This window comes from Hypomesus transpacificus, unplaced genomic scaffold (assembly GCF_021917145.1).
Source record: "Hypomesus transpacificus isolate Combined female unplaced genomic scaffold, fHypTra1 scaffold_27, whole genome shotgun sequence".
Lineage (NCBI taxonomy): Eukaryota > Metazoa > Chordata > Actinopteri > Osmeriformes > Osmeridae > Hypomesus > Hypomesus transpacificus.
In genome coordinates this window covers 1,183,664-1,199,752 of record NW_025813796.1, presented here as the reverse complement: position 1 = coordinate 1,199,752, position 16,089 = coordinate 1,183,664, and the positions used below count along the sequence as shown (strand labels likewise).

The 16,089-nt window shown below is 50.2% G+C and overlaps 2 protein-coding genes across 4 annotated transcripts; one reads left to right on the top strand and one right to left on the bottom strand.

Moving 5' to 3' along the window:
• Positions 1 to 1,689: 1,689 nt before the first annotated feature.
• Positions 1,690 to 16,018, bottom strand: ift74 (intraflagellar transport 74). 3 transcript variants are annotated; one of them, XM_047014990.1, is made up of 21 exons: positions 15,927 to 16,018; positions 15,494 to 15,659; positions 15,158 to 15,299; positions 14,987 to 15,035; positions 14,778 to 14,876; positions 14,600 to 14,660; positions 14,318 to 14,377; positions 14,146 to 14,207; positions 10,457 to 10,595; positions 9,796 to 9,858; positions 9,250 to 9,393; positions 8,736 to 8,776; positions 8,549 to 8,628; positions 7,716 to 7,718; positions 7,219 to 7,272; positions 7,021 to 7,118; positions 6,028 to 6,154; positions 3,479 to 3,642; positions 2,579 to 2,704; positions 2,331 to 2,391; positions 1,690 to 2,122 (listed from the first exon to the last, which is right to left on the bottom strand). In XM_047014990.1, the coding sequence occupies exons 2-21, from the start codon at positions 15,611 to 15,613 to the stop codon at positions 2,007 to 2,009; spliced, it is 1,809 nt and encodes a 602-aa protein (XP_046870946.1). In that variant the 5' UTR covers positions 15,614 to 15,659; positions 15,927 to 16,018; the 3' UTR covers positions 1,690 to 2,006. The 3 variants fall into 3 exon arrangements, with proteins under 3 accessions (XP_046870946.1, XP_046870945.1, XP_046870948.1); XM_047014989.1 differs by having other exon boundaries at positions 15,494 to 16,018; XM_047014992.1 differs by lacking the exon at positions 7,716 to 7,718 and having other exon boundaries at positions 15,494 to 16,018.
• Positions 10,680 to 14,223, top strand: LOC124463209 (leucine-rich repeat-containing protein 19-like). Its single transcript, XM_047015007.1, has 6 exons — positions 10,680 to 10,988; positions 11,933 to 12,021; positions 12,120 to 12,630; positions 12,804 to 12,989; positions 13,237 to 13,355; positions 14,207 to 14,223. The coding sequence occupies exons 2-6, from the start codon at positions 11,941 to 11,943 to the stop codon at positions 14,213 to 14,215; spliced, it is 906 nt and encodes a 301-aa protein (XP_046870963.1). The 5' UTR covers positions 10,680 to 10,988; positions 11,933 to 11,940; the 3' UTR covers positions 14,216 to 14,223.
• Positions 16,019 to 16,089: the final 71 nt, after the last annotated feature.

The window sequence follows — 16,089 nt, the reverse complement described above, 5'->3', positions numbered from 1 at the left end:
GAAGGGAATGAGCTAAGTCCTTTTGTTATGACAGAGGCTATGTTTCTTCCTCTGCCTGAGAGCAAGGAGTCGCTGCGGCAGCTGTGGAAACACAGTCAGGCTACACGGCGCGGCGGCCTGTAGAATATCGCCATCTATATTCACCCCCACGGCTGCCGTACGGGGAAACCGACTGTAATCTCGACGCGCCACTCGCATATGTTAACGTGTTAGTCCGATGTGTTTAGACACACACTGATTAGAAGAGGTTGCTATGGAAAAAAGGGGTCGGGGAGTGGGGGTGAGGGGGGTGGAGAGAGGAAAGAGTTGAGGAATATAAGGAAAAAGACCCTGTAGCGTTGGCTGGTAAGCCTCTGGAGCCGGATGAGTTTTATGAATTGGAACATAAATAACCTGAGATTTCCCTCATCACAGCGTCAGGAGTGCGTCTCGTTTTTAATACGAGAGTCCTGGCCCAGTTGTTACCTCACGGAGGGCTGGGAGATTGAGTTCCAGGCCTGTTGCTTAACCAGGGGCGAGCTGTTGGGAATGGGGCAAGGGGGAGTGTGCAATAGGAGTGTGGACGTCTGGAGAGTTGAAAAGGCACACACAGACCTCTCCACACCTCATTTGAACCCCTTGCGGCAGGAACACGTGTCGAGTGCCAAACAGTAAATCGGGCCAGCCTCCAAACCAGAGCACTTAGTAGCTCAACCCTAAGAGACATGACTGGTCAAGCTGTAGTCCCCCCCAAAGGTGACTTGGGTTTGACTCTTGAGGGCTTTGAGCTGGGTTCGTGTCTGCAAGCCGTTTGTGAGCAGCTGGCTCCCAAACCAAGACACAAGGGCCAATTAACCCAGTCCCTAAACATCACTGGCCTGGAAGTGTTTGGCCATGTGTCTGGGGGGAAAGAGTAGTTGAGCTTTTCAGGTTATATTGCAGGCCTTCAACACAGCACTGTGCCATGCTGATCTCATAAACGTATATAACATTAAGGTCCCATGGCGGACTTGTGTTCAGGGACAACCCGGCCGTCGCATCTATGATGAGATTTTCCGGCGAGTTTGTGCCTGGTTATACCACGCAATGACGCAAATTGAATCGCTCTCGATTATTCCAAACTCTGGGAGGAACCGAGATGTCCGTGGAGCATGTCTTGAGGTTGAGCAACATGACCAATTTAGTACCCCCCCCCCCCCACACCCTCCAATCCATTATCATTGAGTAATACATTTCAGCTCCCTTGCAGTGGAAAACCCCCCTGGCCAGTCTTGAACTCCAACCAAAAGGGTGGAATCGTGTGCGTATGCTACACGAGTGTTTGTGTGTAAGCATGTGATTCTCTCTGTGTGTGTGTGCTGGCTCTTGTCCTGATCTAGGGAGGCACTCTTTCCCTCCACCCCCCCCCCCCCCCCCCCCCCCCTTCTCTCAGCAGGGTGGAGGGCCCGAGGACCGCTGGGCAGCACCGCTGTCTGATAGCGCTGGGAGGAAACCAATAGCATTAAAACAATAGTGTTATCAGACTGTGGACTTCCTGCCTGACATTAACCCCTGCTGGCCCTCCAGCCTTCTGCTCCTATAGCAGGGGGGCGTCACAGCGCATGCACGCAGCGTGATTAACGATGGTTCGGTTTCAGACCCCCACTTCCAAAGTCCAGTTGGAGCCCAGGAGTTGATACATAAATCCGATTGAAACAAGAAGGCAATCGCTTCATAAATAGATCGTTTATTAGAACCCTTTCCAGTACAACAACAGCAGTATACAAAACTACGGAACACATTCTTACAAATACAGATATCATCGCGGTAGCTAAATGCAGCACGATTTAACGCGGGGGATAAACGTATGAATCGCCATAGAACACGACGGCGATCCCGCTTAGCCGACAGCTTCTGTGGTACTGGAGCAGGGGAGCGCAGCAGAGAGAGGGGGGGGGGGGGGGGGCTGGAGAATGCAGGAAACGACAGCGGAGACAGGGGGAAGTCTCTCCACAGTGGCCTTCCCCAGAAGCAGGAAGCCGCGGGGCTCAGTTCCTGGTGCCCTGGAGGGCATCGATGAGGATCTTATTGTACTCGGCCAGTTGCCTGGACACGTTCTTCACCACCGGACGATAGTCACTTTCCATCCCCTTGGAGGCGATGACTGCAGGCAGGAGTCAAGGAGAGATGCTCCCTCAAGAGGAGGGGAAAGTCTCCGGAATACAGGTCAAACTCGTGACCTTGGAGACGTGGCCTAATGTAACTCCTGACTCGAGGACCAAGCGCCTTGCTCAATGATGAACAAAATGGCCCCAAAAAGACTGATCTAACCTACACACCACTTTTGACATAGCAATAATACAAAAGGATACATTCTTTCATGACAAAGTTGTTCTGTTCAAGATGTTGCCACTTCCTCTCCAGGTTGGTGAGCTGGCGAGAAAGAGAAAACATTTGACCCGGAAACAGATTTTTTTTTTTTTACACAGAATTCCTCTTGCTTCGTGCACTCGAATGTCGTTCACTAAACCATGACTGGTACATTCTGGAACATTCCTGGACAATAGACAGGCCACCTCAGCGAGGCGAGACAAGCCAAGACGACACGGCGCTAACTCACCTGGGCGTGGGTTTCGTTCTCCTGGAGCTGGGTTTTCATGGCCTCGTACTCCTCGTTCATCTTCTGCATCACCTTCCGGAAGGTGTCTTTCCTCTGCGTCAGGGACACCTGGTCCTCCTGCAGCCTCTACCCATATGGAAACCCCCACACACCCCCCAGCTGCGGTTCATTCCGAGGTCATGAATTCATTTATCAATGCGGTTCCTGCCAAGACGTTGGTGGAAACTACAAAAAGAGTCATTATGTTTAGAGGCTGCAGCCAGCATAGGAAGTAGGGCTGATTCTAAAGCGTACCATATGCTGTTCGGAACTGTACATCTGGGCCGAGGGTTAGGCTGAAATGGGATCATTTCTCTGAGAAAGTAACATGACTTCCCAAGGTCAAACCTGTCAGAGAACCTGTATCCTGTTCTAAGGGGGAGGGAGGGAGGGGGGGGGGACACGACATTCTGTAATGTTTAAGGATGCTTTTAAGTTTCCTTTGTTGCATGGAACTGATCCCCCGTGGGGTCTACTCGCTCACCGATAGAACTGGCTGTGTTTACATTAACGACGTGCTCTTCCACAGACCCGGACGCACACATCTATCGCAGACGGGGTAACGGCTTTCCCCCCCTCAGCCAGAGAGACACTCTTCCTGTAGTATGGAGCTGAGGAAAGCGAAATTCCTTTGACGTGAACTTTACACACACTTGAGTGTGCTTCATCTTACGCTGCTGACTATCCATGACTGGCTTGTGGACTATGGAGTGACTGACTCTTTCTCTACAGACGAAACTCTTCTAAAACCACCAAAAAGGGCAGGCCTTTCCACCTTACACTAAGAGAGAGGGGGGTGGGGGGGTGGGTAAGTGAATCCCTGCGGCCCAGAGCGAGGCCCCGGGCCGTGGGCTCGCTAACCTTCTTTTTGTCCTCCCCGGACTTCTTCAGGGCGTCCAGGTTGCTGTAGGTCTCCAAGCCCTCCCTCATCTGCAGGATCTTCTCCTTCAGGGTGTTCAGCTCCCCCGTGATCTTGGTCTCCAGCTGCTCCACCTTCTGGAGGTCCTGCTGCAGCCGATCGCTCTCTGAACACACACACACGCGCACACGGCAACCACATCTCTTTATTTGGAAAAGGCACCGCGGCGCATCCCTGACAAAATGAAGAGCGAGCACGCCGCGACGGCTAGCCCGCGCGCCACGGACGCGGCGTGCTCGGTCGCCATTTTGTCAGGCGTGACAGAGTGAGTCGGCTGTCCTGCGGACGTCAGCCTTGGAACGTCTTCCCCGCACGGCCCAGGGCATCTCCGTTCCAGTCGGAAGCGTGTATATGACATCAACGACAACGACAGGGGGATGTTCACTCGGAAAGTGAACTAGAACTCCTCTATGTATGACCATCTATGTTATCTGAACAGAAAAAAAAAATGGTCACAATGTCGTAACTCAATCGGAAAATAGATACGGATGCATGTAATAGCGCGGTTCTGCTGACTGCGTGTCAGAAAAGGAGCCGGCCCTGACAGTCGCACCTACTGTTCGTCTCTCGAATCATCTTTCATCCGTTTCCTGTGCTCAAGAACAGGCGTTGCAGGATGTCTGCCCAGAGCACAAGCGCCGGCCAAGAGTCACCGAGGCGTCGGTGTTACACTGAAAGATTTATCTCTGAACCAATGACTGGTGCACACACCCAGAGGATTCCTGTGCCCTAGGTAACGCTGATCTCACGACTTACTTGAATCGGGCCATTCGGCAGGTCATAAACACGCAGTCGAGCGAGCGGAGACATAGGAGGAAAGTATGTGGGGTTTTTTTCTGACGACCGTGAGGGCCAGGTCCTGAGCACGCCCGCTAGGCCCATACTGAGGGGAGGGGGCAATCCCCCTCTCCCTCTCTATCCCCACACCCTGTCCCTGGGGTCTACTCTCCTGTAAGGTCTCTGCAGGACACCAGGTTGAGGTGCCGCCGGTTGGTGTCTAGGGGCTAGGGGCCCGACCGGCGGCAAGCTAGGGGGGGGGTGGGGGTGGGGGAGGAGTGGGGGGCAGGAAGAGGAAGAGGGCCGGTTCCTCCTGATAGGAACACCAGGGCCCCCAGACCGTGTTTGGAGGAGCCGATGTGTACAGAGCAGCAGAGTGCCCCGTCAGCACTTCTGTGCATTCTCTGCAGCTTCCTCCTGGGGCTTTGCCTTTCGCCTGCCCCCCCCCGGCCCCCCCCCCCCACACACACACTCTCTCTCCCTCCCAACCCCCCCCCCCCCCCTCATCCCCCAGGATTCCTGTGGCCACTCACAATCCGGCAGGACGAATCTCTTGGCATCCATTAGCAACAATATTTACAGAGCCTGGATGCAGAGGGGCCCTTTGTCTGGACATCAATAACGTGGAGGTGTCCCACCCTCCTCCTGTTAGGTCAAATCATAGTCCCATGCATATCAGGGTTCCTGTTCTGTTCAGGAGGACATTTTCCAGGAAGGTTTTCAGTGATTATCTAGCTGGTATGACAGACAGAGATCACACTGTACGCTAATATGTTCCCCTTTGTAGACGTCTGATTTCAAAAGACGTGCAGAAACTCTTTACATGCTTGGGAAATGATGACAAATTGATCTTTGCGCTACCATTGTGCTATCATGTGACGTGACTTGGGGGTAGGGTTGCCAACTTCCTGAAATGGAAATAAGAAATGGAGGGGGGGGGGGGGGGGACTCAAGACTAATGAGAAGCATTCTGTGTGGGTGTTGGAGTAGTGGAACATAACATGAGACAGGCTACGAAAGAGCAGAAGGGGTTTTCTTCCATTTGAAACAAACAGCCCTGTTTCGTGTTTCGATGGACTAACTCGTCCTAACATTTCCCACCGATTCTATGAGTAAGCTCCTGTTCGAGGGGTCAGCTGGAAAAACTCTGCCCAAGAAGCATATCTTGTCACACAGTGCTTCGGGCAAAAAGACAGGTTTCTTTTTATGGGACCCATAAATCTGTCCTCGTTCGACTGTTTTAGAAATGGAGTGGTAAAGGTAGAAGGTCAGAGGGGTCCAGGCAGGCTCCGCCGTAAACAGTCACGCGCTCACTGGCCGAGGGTGAAGTAAGGATAGCTTGGAGCGCCTCGGCTACCGTGCTGCGTGTGCAGCTATCACGGCAGGAATGCGGGGAAACGTCGAGCAACCACAACCACGTACACAGTAAAGATGAAACAGTGTTATGCCCGTCCACAGACCATGTTCACCGTCTCGTCTCCGGGTTCTCGAGGTGAATCGGCGTCGACAATTCACGACGGGCTCGACGTGGCTGCACTTCACGAGCCGACAAGACAGTTGTGACATTTCCCCCCCCAAAAAAACGGAGCGCTTAACTAAATCTTAGTCGGGGGGGGGGGGGGGGGGGGGACACACACACACACTTCAGTTGTACGTGTATGGGTTCGGGGGCAGGCTGGGCTGTGCTGTGTCGTGAGGGGGCGGGGACACCCACCTGAGGTGAGGCCTTTGGCCGTGCTCTCCGACCTGTGCATCTCCGTCTCCTTCAGGGTCAGGTCCTCCTGGATGGACCGGAGCTCTCTGGCCGTGACCGAGGAGATCTGCCTCAGACGGTTCATGTTCTGAACACACGGGCGGCGGAGTCACTGTTAGCACCACGCCAGGACACGCACAACACACGTCCCTGTTCTACGCTTTCCCCCCCCCCCCCTCCAACCCCCCCCACGTGTTTGAAGTCAACCCTTTGATGCTTATTCCCCCTGTGTTACTATGCTGTACAAATTCAGGCCTTTGATGAGAGGTTACATTTAGCTTTGAGTCGGGAAATCACAGGGCCAGTCAGGTGGTTTGGTTTATTGGGTCTGATCCATGTTGTCAGTGCTCGTAAACAAACCCCCAGCGTGTTATGTAAATAACAATGCTGAAGAAGCGGCCCTGGCTAAATCACTATCAAGTCAAGACTTCCAGAACAATGGCGTCCTTTGTCTTAGTCCTAGGCAGGGCAGCTGGGTGGTTGCGTACGGCAGGCACATGTCTGAAGAGAACATGTGTTTGAACCCCTCTCTCATCTCTCATCCACCCATCTTTCTTTACTTTGCTAACCCCGAGGTTGCTAACTCTCAACCGGGGTTCAAAATGACCAATGGGTGGGTCCCCCCAAAATGTCAATACAAATACTGAATACTATTTCATCTTATCTGTATCTTTGCGACTTTTTCCACGTTGTGAAATTGCATGTTAGGAATCTGAAAATTCTCTCAAGCCCTGCTGACGTGTTAGATTGTGAATAATGCCAAATCTGTGGGTCCCACCCCTAAACTACAAAAAATATATATATTATGAGAGGGTCCCTATAGACTTATGGAAGGTCTCGAACTTTTCTCCCAGCTTGAACACTGCTCTCAACACCATTCCATTCCCTCAACCCTCCTTCCCTTCCTCTCACCCCACCCCCCTCCACCCCCCTCCCCACCCAGCCCTGGCTCACCCTGCTGGAGTGCTCCAGCAGGGCCACGATGTTGGCCTGGGTCTCCCGGTTGCGTTCCACCTCCTGGGCTTTGGTCTCCTCAAATGTGTCCAGGAAGCCTGGAGGAACCGAACAGCCACACTGTCAACAGCAGTCCAACAGGGGGGACGGGGACGGGGGGACGTCCACTCACACCCCGGTCAGAGGAAACAAACTCACCGTCCATGAGATCATCTTTTTTCTTCAATTCCTTGTACTTCTGGCTGCGTTCCCCTGCAGTGGAAAAAGACAGACGCAAAAGTATATAAGATAAGAGGAGTTAGATATAGATGTCTATGTCTGTCATCCAGACTAAATTGATGAGGCATTGATGCTAATGGGTGGGACACTGATTAAAGATTAAAGACGAGTTCAAAAGGACAGTCTCTACAGCAGTGGTCTTCAACCCTCGTCTTCAGGGTCCACTGCCCTGTATGTTTTTCGACGTTGCCCTGCTTTAACACCGCCGATTCAAACGAAACGGGGGCCGTCGTCGAACCGAAGCCTGATGACGACCCATTCATTTGACTCCGGTGTGGCGTCGGAGCAGGGAAACACTGAAAACATACTGGACGGCGGGCGGCGAGGACCAGGGTCGAAGACCGCAACGCTACGCGGCGCAACGGGACAGTACTGAGCAGGGGGGGGGGGGGGGCCAGCGAACTGGGCTGCCTTACCGTCTGGTCGGGACAGAGAGAGCACGAGAGGTGCGCGGACATGGGGGGAAAGGAGAGGAGAAACAGTAAGAGTGAGTAGAGACGCCTGCCGGGATCCACAACAACACGTAGCGGGCAAGTGTCGACACAGACGGAACCAAAGAGCCCAAGTGCTCCCTTCCCCCTCGGCGTGGATGGAGGACGACGAGCCCTCGTTAATGCTATCATTGAGCAAGCGCTAAGTGGAGGAGGATTTCACACACAGAGGCTGGGCATGTTGACATGTTGACTCCCCCCCCCCCCCCCCCCCCCCCCACCCCCCCCCCCCCCCCCCCCCCCCCCCCACCCCCCCCGAGCCAAAACAGGCCATGTTGTAGTTCATTCCCAGTCAAACTAGAACAGGGCTACTGAGGGCGCCTGTGTTCAAGGCCGTCCACTGTGTGAGCACATAGGCTGAGGACTCTGGACGACGTCCAACCGAGTCTATGGATTTATGGCCCATGGACTGACCGAGCCCATCCACAGGACAATGCTCTGAAACCCCGCCACATCCCCCTTCTTTCATAGCCGCTGCCAGGACTCCCCCCCCCCCCCTCCCATCCTTCTTCCAGCCTCTTAGCCCACCTTTCACCCTCCTCCACCCTGTTCAACCCTCCCAATCCCTCTGTCACCCCTCCCTCCACCATCCCGAGCCTCCTTCAGCCTCTCACCTCTCCTTCACCAACCCTACTCCGGCCCCCCACCCCTCCTCCACCCTCCCACCCCTCCTCCACCCACACTTCACCCCTCCTCCACCCTCACTTCACCCTCCCACCCCTCCCCCACCCTCCTAGCCCGAGGGCTCGGGTCCCTACCGTGGCTCTCCTCCATGTCGTTATCAAGCTGCCTCATCTCCTCGTTAATCTGGCCGACCTTTTCTCTGATTTCTGTCAGCCTGACAGGAAACGGGGGGGGGGGAGAGAGAGAGAGAGAGAGTCCGTGCGTTACTGTGACTACTCCAGAGCACCCACTGGCTCGAGCAGTCTGGGATGAAATACATACTGCCTTTCCATGCTCGCTATTTCTTGATTGTCGTCCTTGACCTTGAGAAAGAAAAGAAGGGTGTTACTTTACAATAACAACGGCCAAGACAACTGTCTTTCCATGATTACTGCAGGCATTGCAGATATTTCGAATGTTTAAAAGTGATTACTGCTGTCTAGTCCCATTGAGAGGGAGAAGGACACAGTGAGAGGGAGATAGAGAGTGAGAAAGAGTGGGAGAGAGAGTGCGAGAGAGGGAGACAGAGGGAAAGAGAGAGGAAGATACAGAGTGAGAAAGAGTGGGAGAGAGAATGAGAGAGAAAAAGAGAGTGGGAGAGAGAGTGAGAGAGAAAGGGAGAGAGAGAGCGGGAGAGAGGGTGAGAGAGAAAGAGAGAGAGAAAGAGAGAGAGCGAGAGAGCGTGAGAAAGAGTGGGAGAGATAGTGAGAGAGAAGAGAGAGGGTGGGAGAGAGGGTGAGAGAGAGGGCGAGTGAGAGGGAGACGGACGGAGCTCGAGGCGGAGGGGTCCCCGGACCTGTCGGAGCAGCCGGTCCCTCTCCTCCTGAGGGGAGCCCACGTGCTTGTCCTCGGCCACCATGGCGTCGCGCCGCAGCTCCAGCTCCTGCAGCTTCTCGTGCAGCAGCACCGCCTCCTGCTTCACCTGGGAGTGAGCCAGCTCCTGAACGGGGCCACCCAGAGACAACACAGGGGGGTCACCACCCGCTCTGGTTCACCGAGCCCACGAAAACACACTCCCCCAAATGTATGCAATGATCCGTTTCCATTCCTCATGTCAGTATTTAACCGTTGAGGCATGACGTGTACTGTGGTAAGAGTGTTAAATGAGCTGAACATAGGCAGGACAAGTAAACGGCTTGTCGCGGGTCGCCAGAAAATGAATCCTACTGCATTTGGTCCTTGACACTGTGACGTTTCCCCCCCCCCCATTTCAGCCGTTGGCTTGGCGTGGGCCCCGAACCTAATTTGTGTGATTCTGTATGCCTAGAAATGAAGGTCATGGGTGCATTGTGATACGTGTGGACGGAGAGGCATCTTGTGGTTTTGGCCAGAGTCCACTCACAGCCTCGAACGTCTCCTTCCGCAGCATCAAAGCATCCTGCTCCGCCTGATGGGCGACTAGTCCCTGTTTGAAGAAAAAGTAAGGTAAACAGAACAAGAAACCCCATGTTACCCCTTGTGCTGCCTTCGGGTCACCTGACCCAAAGGTTCATAACAAACCATCAATGTGTTTACCCAATACAAAAACAAATACAAATAATTTTATTTTAACCTTCGCAATGTGGGGGGTCTGAGACAGCCCAACAGTTAAAAGAAAAATGCTTCACTGTTTTTGTATGCGGTGAAGTTGTCGCAATACAACGGTGGGTCACAATGACTGATGGGTCAGAATGACCCGATAATAACACAAGGGTTAAACATTAACCTACCTTCTGCTCAACATCTAGACAAGAAGATTAGGTTTTTGTCACTGGGCTGGGACATAGACCCCTTTGTTAATGCACAATTTGTCTTTAGACGGACATGTTCAGCAGCTTTTGCAACGTTCAAAAAGGAAATCTGAGGGTCTAGGCCACATCTACCTTATGGGAAGCTAGAATATCATCCGTATAGAAGTCATGAGATGTTAGTGTACGAGTATACAAGCAAGTATACGCCAAGTGTTGGCTCGTCCACGGAGAACTTACCGCGTTTCCGGCAAACGCGAGTCTCTCGCTTCTCACCTGCAGAAGCTCTTCGTTGTTGGTCTTCATCTCGGCATACTTGGCTTGCTTCTCGGGGGCCATTTTCTTCACGATGTCTTCGGCGGCCAGCTTCTCTCGATCGATCTCCTCCTCCACAGCTCTGATCATCTCCTCCTTCCTGGATCAACCAGAAGAGGGACCCGTTCATTCTCTGGTACTCTGCTACGTAGGACCTGCAGGCCTACTGCAGCTATCAGAGCTTGGTAAAAGAAAAAAACTAAAAAAACACTGGGTATGAAAAGAGACACAAATACCTACACAGCCACACGTACAGCATCCACATCAAATGTTTGACATAATGTACGATGTACACATCAGATAAAGTAGATCATGTCAAAAGTATGGAGCCACGGTGTAATAAATGTTTTAGGGGTCTATAAAGATGCCACGCTGTCAATCTTTAGCTAGAATGTGCCGGCTGGATTTTATTGCAATGGATCAAGGTCCTTCACACACATTCCGTCTAAGGAGACGCTTCTTCAAATTCACGGTCCCCTCACAAGCCACGCAGGTAAGAACATTATAAACATCTTACTTTAGCTGCAAAAGACTGAATGCCTGTGTTCTGGTCGAAATATGCGGCCGTACAATATCTAAAGTTTCTAAGGTTGAAAGATTCTAAACCAAACATTGTGTGACAAAGTGTTCAACTAGGTTAGAAAAGGATTCAACCATGCTCTGTCCTAAGAGTAGGCCTATTTAGTCTGTGAGGATATTACAAACGCAGAACATACTATAACCAGACTGGTTCCTGAATCAATTTCTTTGGAATACCTTGGAGATGACAATGTTTGTTCTTAGCACTTTATACAAACATCCAACAGCCCATGCGGGAAACACCTACGTTATTCCAAGCAGCTATGACAGACACTAAACACAAGAAGAAGAATCATTTCCTTGAGCATGTGATGTTGATTTCTTAAGCCAGGAAAGATGTTATGAAGGAACAGCAAATAGTCCAGTGTTTGATGCTTGATGTCATTTCGTCGGCCATGATGACATGTGCTGCTTGGGCCCAAAAAAGAAAAAAAAAGAAATTAACTCCAACCTTGAGGACAGCACAGTCCTTTGTGATTGCTGCCAAGCTTGTGGACACCATGAGCGTCTTTGTGTGTGATAGCAGATAACAAACCACAGCAAGGGGAACACAAGCAGAAGTCTGCTGGAAGATAGCAAGCCACAGGAAAGCTCCCAGGGAACAAAGTATGCTTTGTGTGCAATTTTCATTTTTTTTTTTTTTTGAACGGTGATGCCTCCAAAGCTTACGGGTAAACTCTTGGGGCATTTGCATCGGATAGCGCAGACGCAGAGTGCGTGACTCATTCAAAAAAGCTTCCTGCAGTTTGTACCGTCACCAAGATCTGTCCTCTGTACACCATTTCATTAGCGGCAGGTTTTTTTTCCATTATTGTTATTTATTTTTAGACGAGACATTCACGTTGTCTTTTGTCGAAGGAAAGAACATGGCTGGTCATACGTTACTTCTACTGTGGCTGGCAGCAACTGTCCTTCCTTCTGGAGACGCCGTGCTGGAAGATCCGAGGGTAAGTATGCGAACAGATCCTGTCTGTCGTGGACAGATCCTTTGATTAGAGTTTCATCTCATGTGACCTTCAAAATGCTTTGCTCGTCGAATCAACAGGTTGTGGACATGAGCAACGGGACATTGCAAAACGTTCCTCCCGACCTCAACAGCAACGTCACCAAACTGATCCTGAGCGAAAACTTCATAGCATTGTCCAAAACTGATCGGAAGGCTCTATCGAACTACCCCAAGCTGAAGGAGCTCCATCTCGACAACAACAATCTCACTCATCTGACAGGGAAAATCTTTGTCGGACTGTCAGAGCTGAGGGCTCTCAACGTGTCCGGCAACAAGATCGTCGACATGGATCCCGGGGCCTTCTCCGGTCTGTCCAGTCTGCAGGAGCTGGACCTATCCCATAATCTCCTCCAGTGCTTACCTCTGGATGTGTTCAGTGGCCTGCAGAACCTCACTAGCCTCCGTCTGAACGGGAACCGCCTGCGGACTCTGGGCCCCTTAGTCGATATGAAAAGGCTCAAGAGTATAGACCTGGAGGGAAACCCTTGGAACTGCTCCTGTGAACTTGTCGACGTGTTGAAAAGGGCGACGGTTTCGGAGGTCCAAATAAGTAAGACATGTGAATTGATGCTTTCTGATTATCCCTGGCATCCTTACAGACAGAACAGCGACAACTATCGACTGAAGAGCCTGTGCCTGTGAATGAACATTCCTGTGTTAGCCTAAAAGTGTCCTGACCTGTGTCCGTTTAGCTAACGCAATGTTTGATGTGTATTTCTACAGCAGGCACACGGGCCATGTGTGCAAGTCCTAAGGAACAGGCTGTTAAGAACATTCTGGAAAGTAATGCCACATGCTGGTCAGAGTCGTCCACAGCACCCTTGCCATTTACTACACCGGTACCATCCCAGCCAACAACATCCCTAGGCTCACCAGCACAGACTAAAAATCCCCAAATCTCCAGCAAAGGTAAAAGTGAATGACAGCTTTCTCCTTGTGGTAAATGGATGATCACTGTGCACTGTATATGCCTTTGTGGTCAAAAACCCAGTCCATCCGTTCATTGGTTGAACTACTGTTCTATACATAGAAACAGAACCGAATACAGTTGTCATTGCCATGAGTGCAATGGCCTACAAAACCGTTACTCAGTAACCAATGATTTCCCTTTCCAACTGTACCATTAATGTGCTGCTATTTCTCGTTCTCGCTTCAGACCAAGACCCAGACCCAGAGCACAGCCACCCTGTGGTGGGGAACACCTGGAAGTTCCTGGTCGGGGTGTTAGCCATCGTCCTCAGCACCTCCACGCTTATCGTGTGTGCCGTCAAGTCCCCTTCCTGGTACAAGCTGCTGTTTAACTACAGACACCAGCGGCTGCACGAGGAAGAGGAGCCCAACGGTTTCCCCACCGGGGGGCGCTATTCCAATTTCAGCCTGGACACAGAGCAGACGGAGATGAGCGCCCACGAGCTGGACGCCGGGCTGGACGACATCCTGGACGAGGTGGAAGAGGAGGAGGACGGATATATAGAAGATCGCTACATCGACACTGGGGACTACAAAGACCACGTTGCTGAGGTACCGTGATGGGGACCGTCACACTGACAAGGCTGTGTGTTGGAGGCGTTTCTGTGTGCGGTTTTTCTCTGGCCTCATAGGAGCTACATCTAAATCACAATGTGATGGTGGACCAGTGAACCCAACCAATGACAGGATACCGTGTGGCCTGCACAACAAAGATTTGAGGAAGCGTAGTCCTTTGATAACAAGCCCGTTTTAGTATTGAATCGTCTGAAAAGTTTTGATGAAAGCTTAGCACTTGGATGTGCCAGGAACTATTTGTACCTCAATATAATCCTTCATATTTAAAGCATGTCTATTATTTTACATATGCAAATGTAATTTTAATGTGAAAATGAGGAAAGATGCAAATGCCTGTGTTTGTGCTGCACTTACAGTAAGTGATCCTGAAATGAAATGATGAATGGTACTGTGCACCTATTTTTTTGTTTTACTTGGCTCTATGATTCTCTAGCCATAAGCATACACTTGTTGTGCAATCCACTTGCTTATTATGCGCCTAGTGAATGGAATTCACCACAACAAACAATGGTATACTTACTCTCTCCTCTCTGTAAATATGACATCTATACTTTGGGCTTCTCTGTCATTCTGGGCTTTCAGCTGTATGAAAAGAAGAGCACAGTGCTTGGGGCCAAGTCGAAATGAATGAATGTAATTTTTGTAGCATGGGATAGCATAATCAGTGTTAAAGAGCACAATCAATTCCATACCATGTTGAAGTCATTCATCACTTCCTCCATCTCCGTGTTTGTGTTGAGTTTGTCGACAAGCTGATTTGGAAAAATAAATAGGATGACTGTTTAATGTGTTCTGGTTCAGGGCTGTGTCAAACTAATCCAAACTTATTCCACAATTCAGCAAATACGATTCTTAGTGGACCTGGAAAGTCTACATTATAATAGCATTTTATTTTATTTTTTATGATATGATATGGTATGCTTTGTTAATATGGATGATATGCAATTATTGTTTATGAAAAAAGGTGGGTTTACCATGTTGTAATCGGCCAATTGTCCCTGAAAATCTTTTATTTCCCCAGCAAGTCCCTCTGCTCTGAAGGAGATAAAACAAAATGACGATTAGCAACCATTCATGACATCCCTGGACAGATTGGTATCCACATGGCCAACCCTGCTTCTGAATCCCACAGCACTCCTCCATACAAATTACCTTTTCTCATATGAAAGGTAAACAGAGTTCTCTTGACCGTAGGTGTCTATATCCTTTTTCAATTTGCTGGTCTCACTTGTGAGTTCATTGATCTTGCTCCTGTTTGGAACATAATCCAAAAGTAGACATCAGACTCTACTACAAAAAACAATTTCAGTAGATGGCAGATCCACAACAGTTAGTATACGGTTGAATTCCAGAGGCTGTACCTGAGCAGTCCAAGGTAATAGGATTTATCCAGAATCTGCCTCTGAGGACCTTGTGAAAACATAATAATAATAAAAATAAAAAACTCTGTCAATTCAATTACAGGAGCTCAAATCAAACATTTACACAAATGTTGAATGTTAATCTATATACAAATACTGAATGATATTCACCCTTCATCCCAGTCTTCATCCCACTCAGACCCTGTTGAGTGACTGGCCGGTCTGTCACTTTGATCTGGGCAGATTGGAGGACACCTGGGGTGGCAATGGCTCCTCCTCGTGTACCAGGACGGACTCCAGTCCCTGGTACCATCTACAGAACAGTAATGAACTGTTCACACAGTAGGCTACAACTGGTCAAAAATGATCAATTTGGCTAAACATTTTGGATCCAGGTATCAGGTACTAGTACTCTTACTCGGTGACACAAATGATTTATTTCATCATCGCACAATATCTACAAGTCTAGTAGCTAGATGGATAGTATTCATCCAAGATATGTCATACCCCGGTTCCGACTCTGATGGCTGTCTGTGGAGGTCTGACGGCTGTCGGAGGTCTTCCAGTCCCAGGCATCAGAGAACCACGACTCATCGGTCTGCCAGACGGTGGTCGATGGCTAGCCATTCTTTATTAATTTACGTTATTGAGTCTAGCTAACTGTCTGTGTATACTGTAGGAAAGACCAAAAACAAAAACAATGCTGACTGCAAACCTGTTTCTAATCTTGACGTTACAGTTAATGATTACGCGTAGACTGACCACGTTATCTAGGACTAGCTAAAGTTTGCAAGAGTGCCACTACAGTACAGTTGCTAGCTTCCCCAAAAATGTGTAGCTAGACGTACTGTTAACGTTAGATAGCCTCCTAGCTAAACTCCAACCAGACTCAGAGTGTGTCTTTAGTCTACTAGCGGAGCCCTGTAACCAGTAAATGTACCTTTTATGACATAAGACGAGGAATCATCTGACAAATCACGGAACCGTTGGTGGCTAGCTAGCTAGCTTAGCTGCATCTGATGTTGCCCTAGCAACTACGGCAAAGGTTGATCGCGAGATTTTCAAATCTCAGAGTTCTTATTGGGGCCAATGGGGGGCAGCAA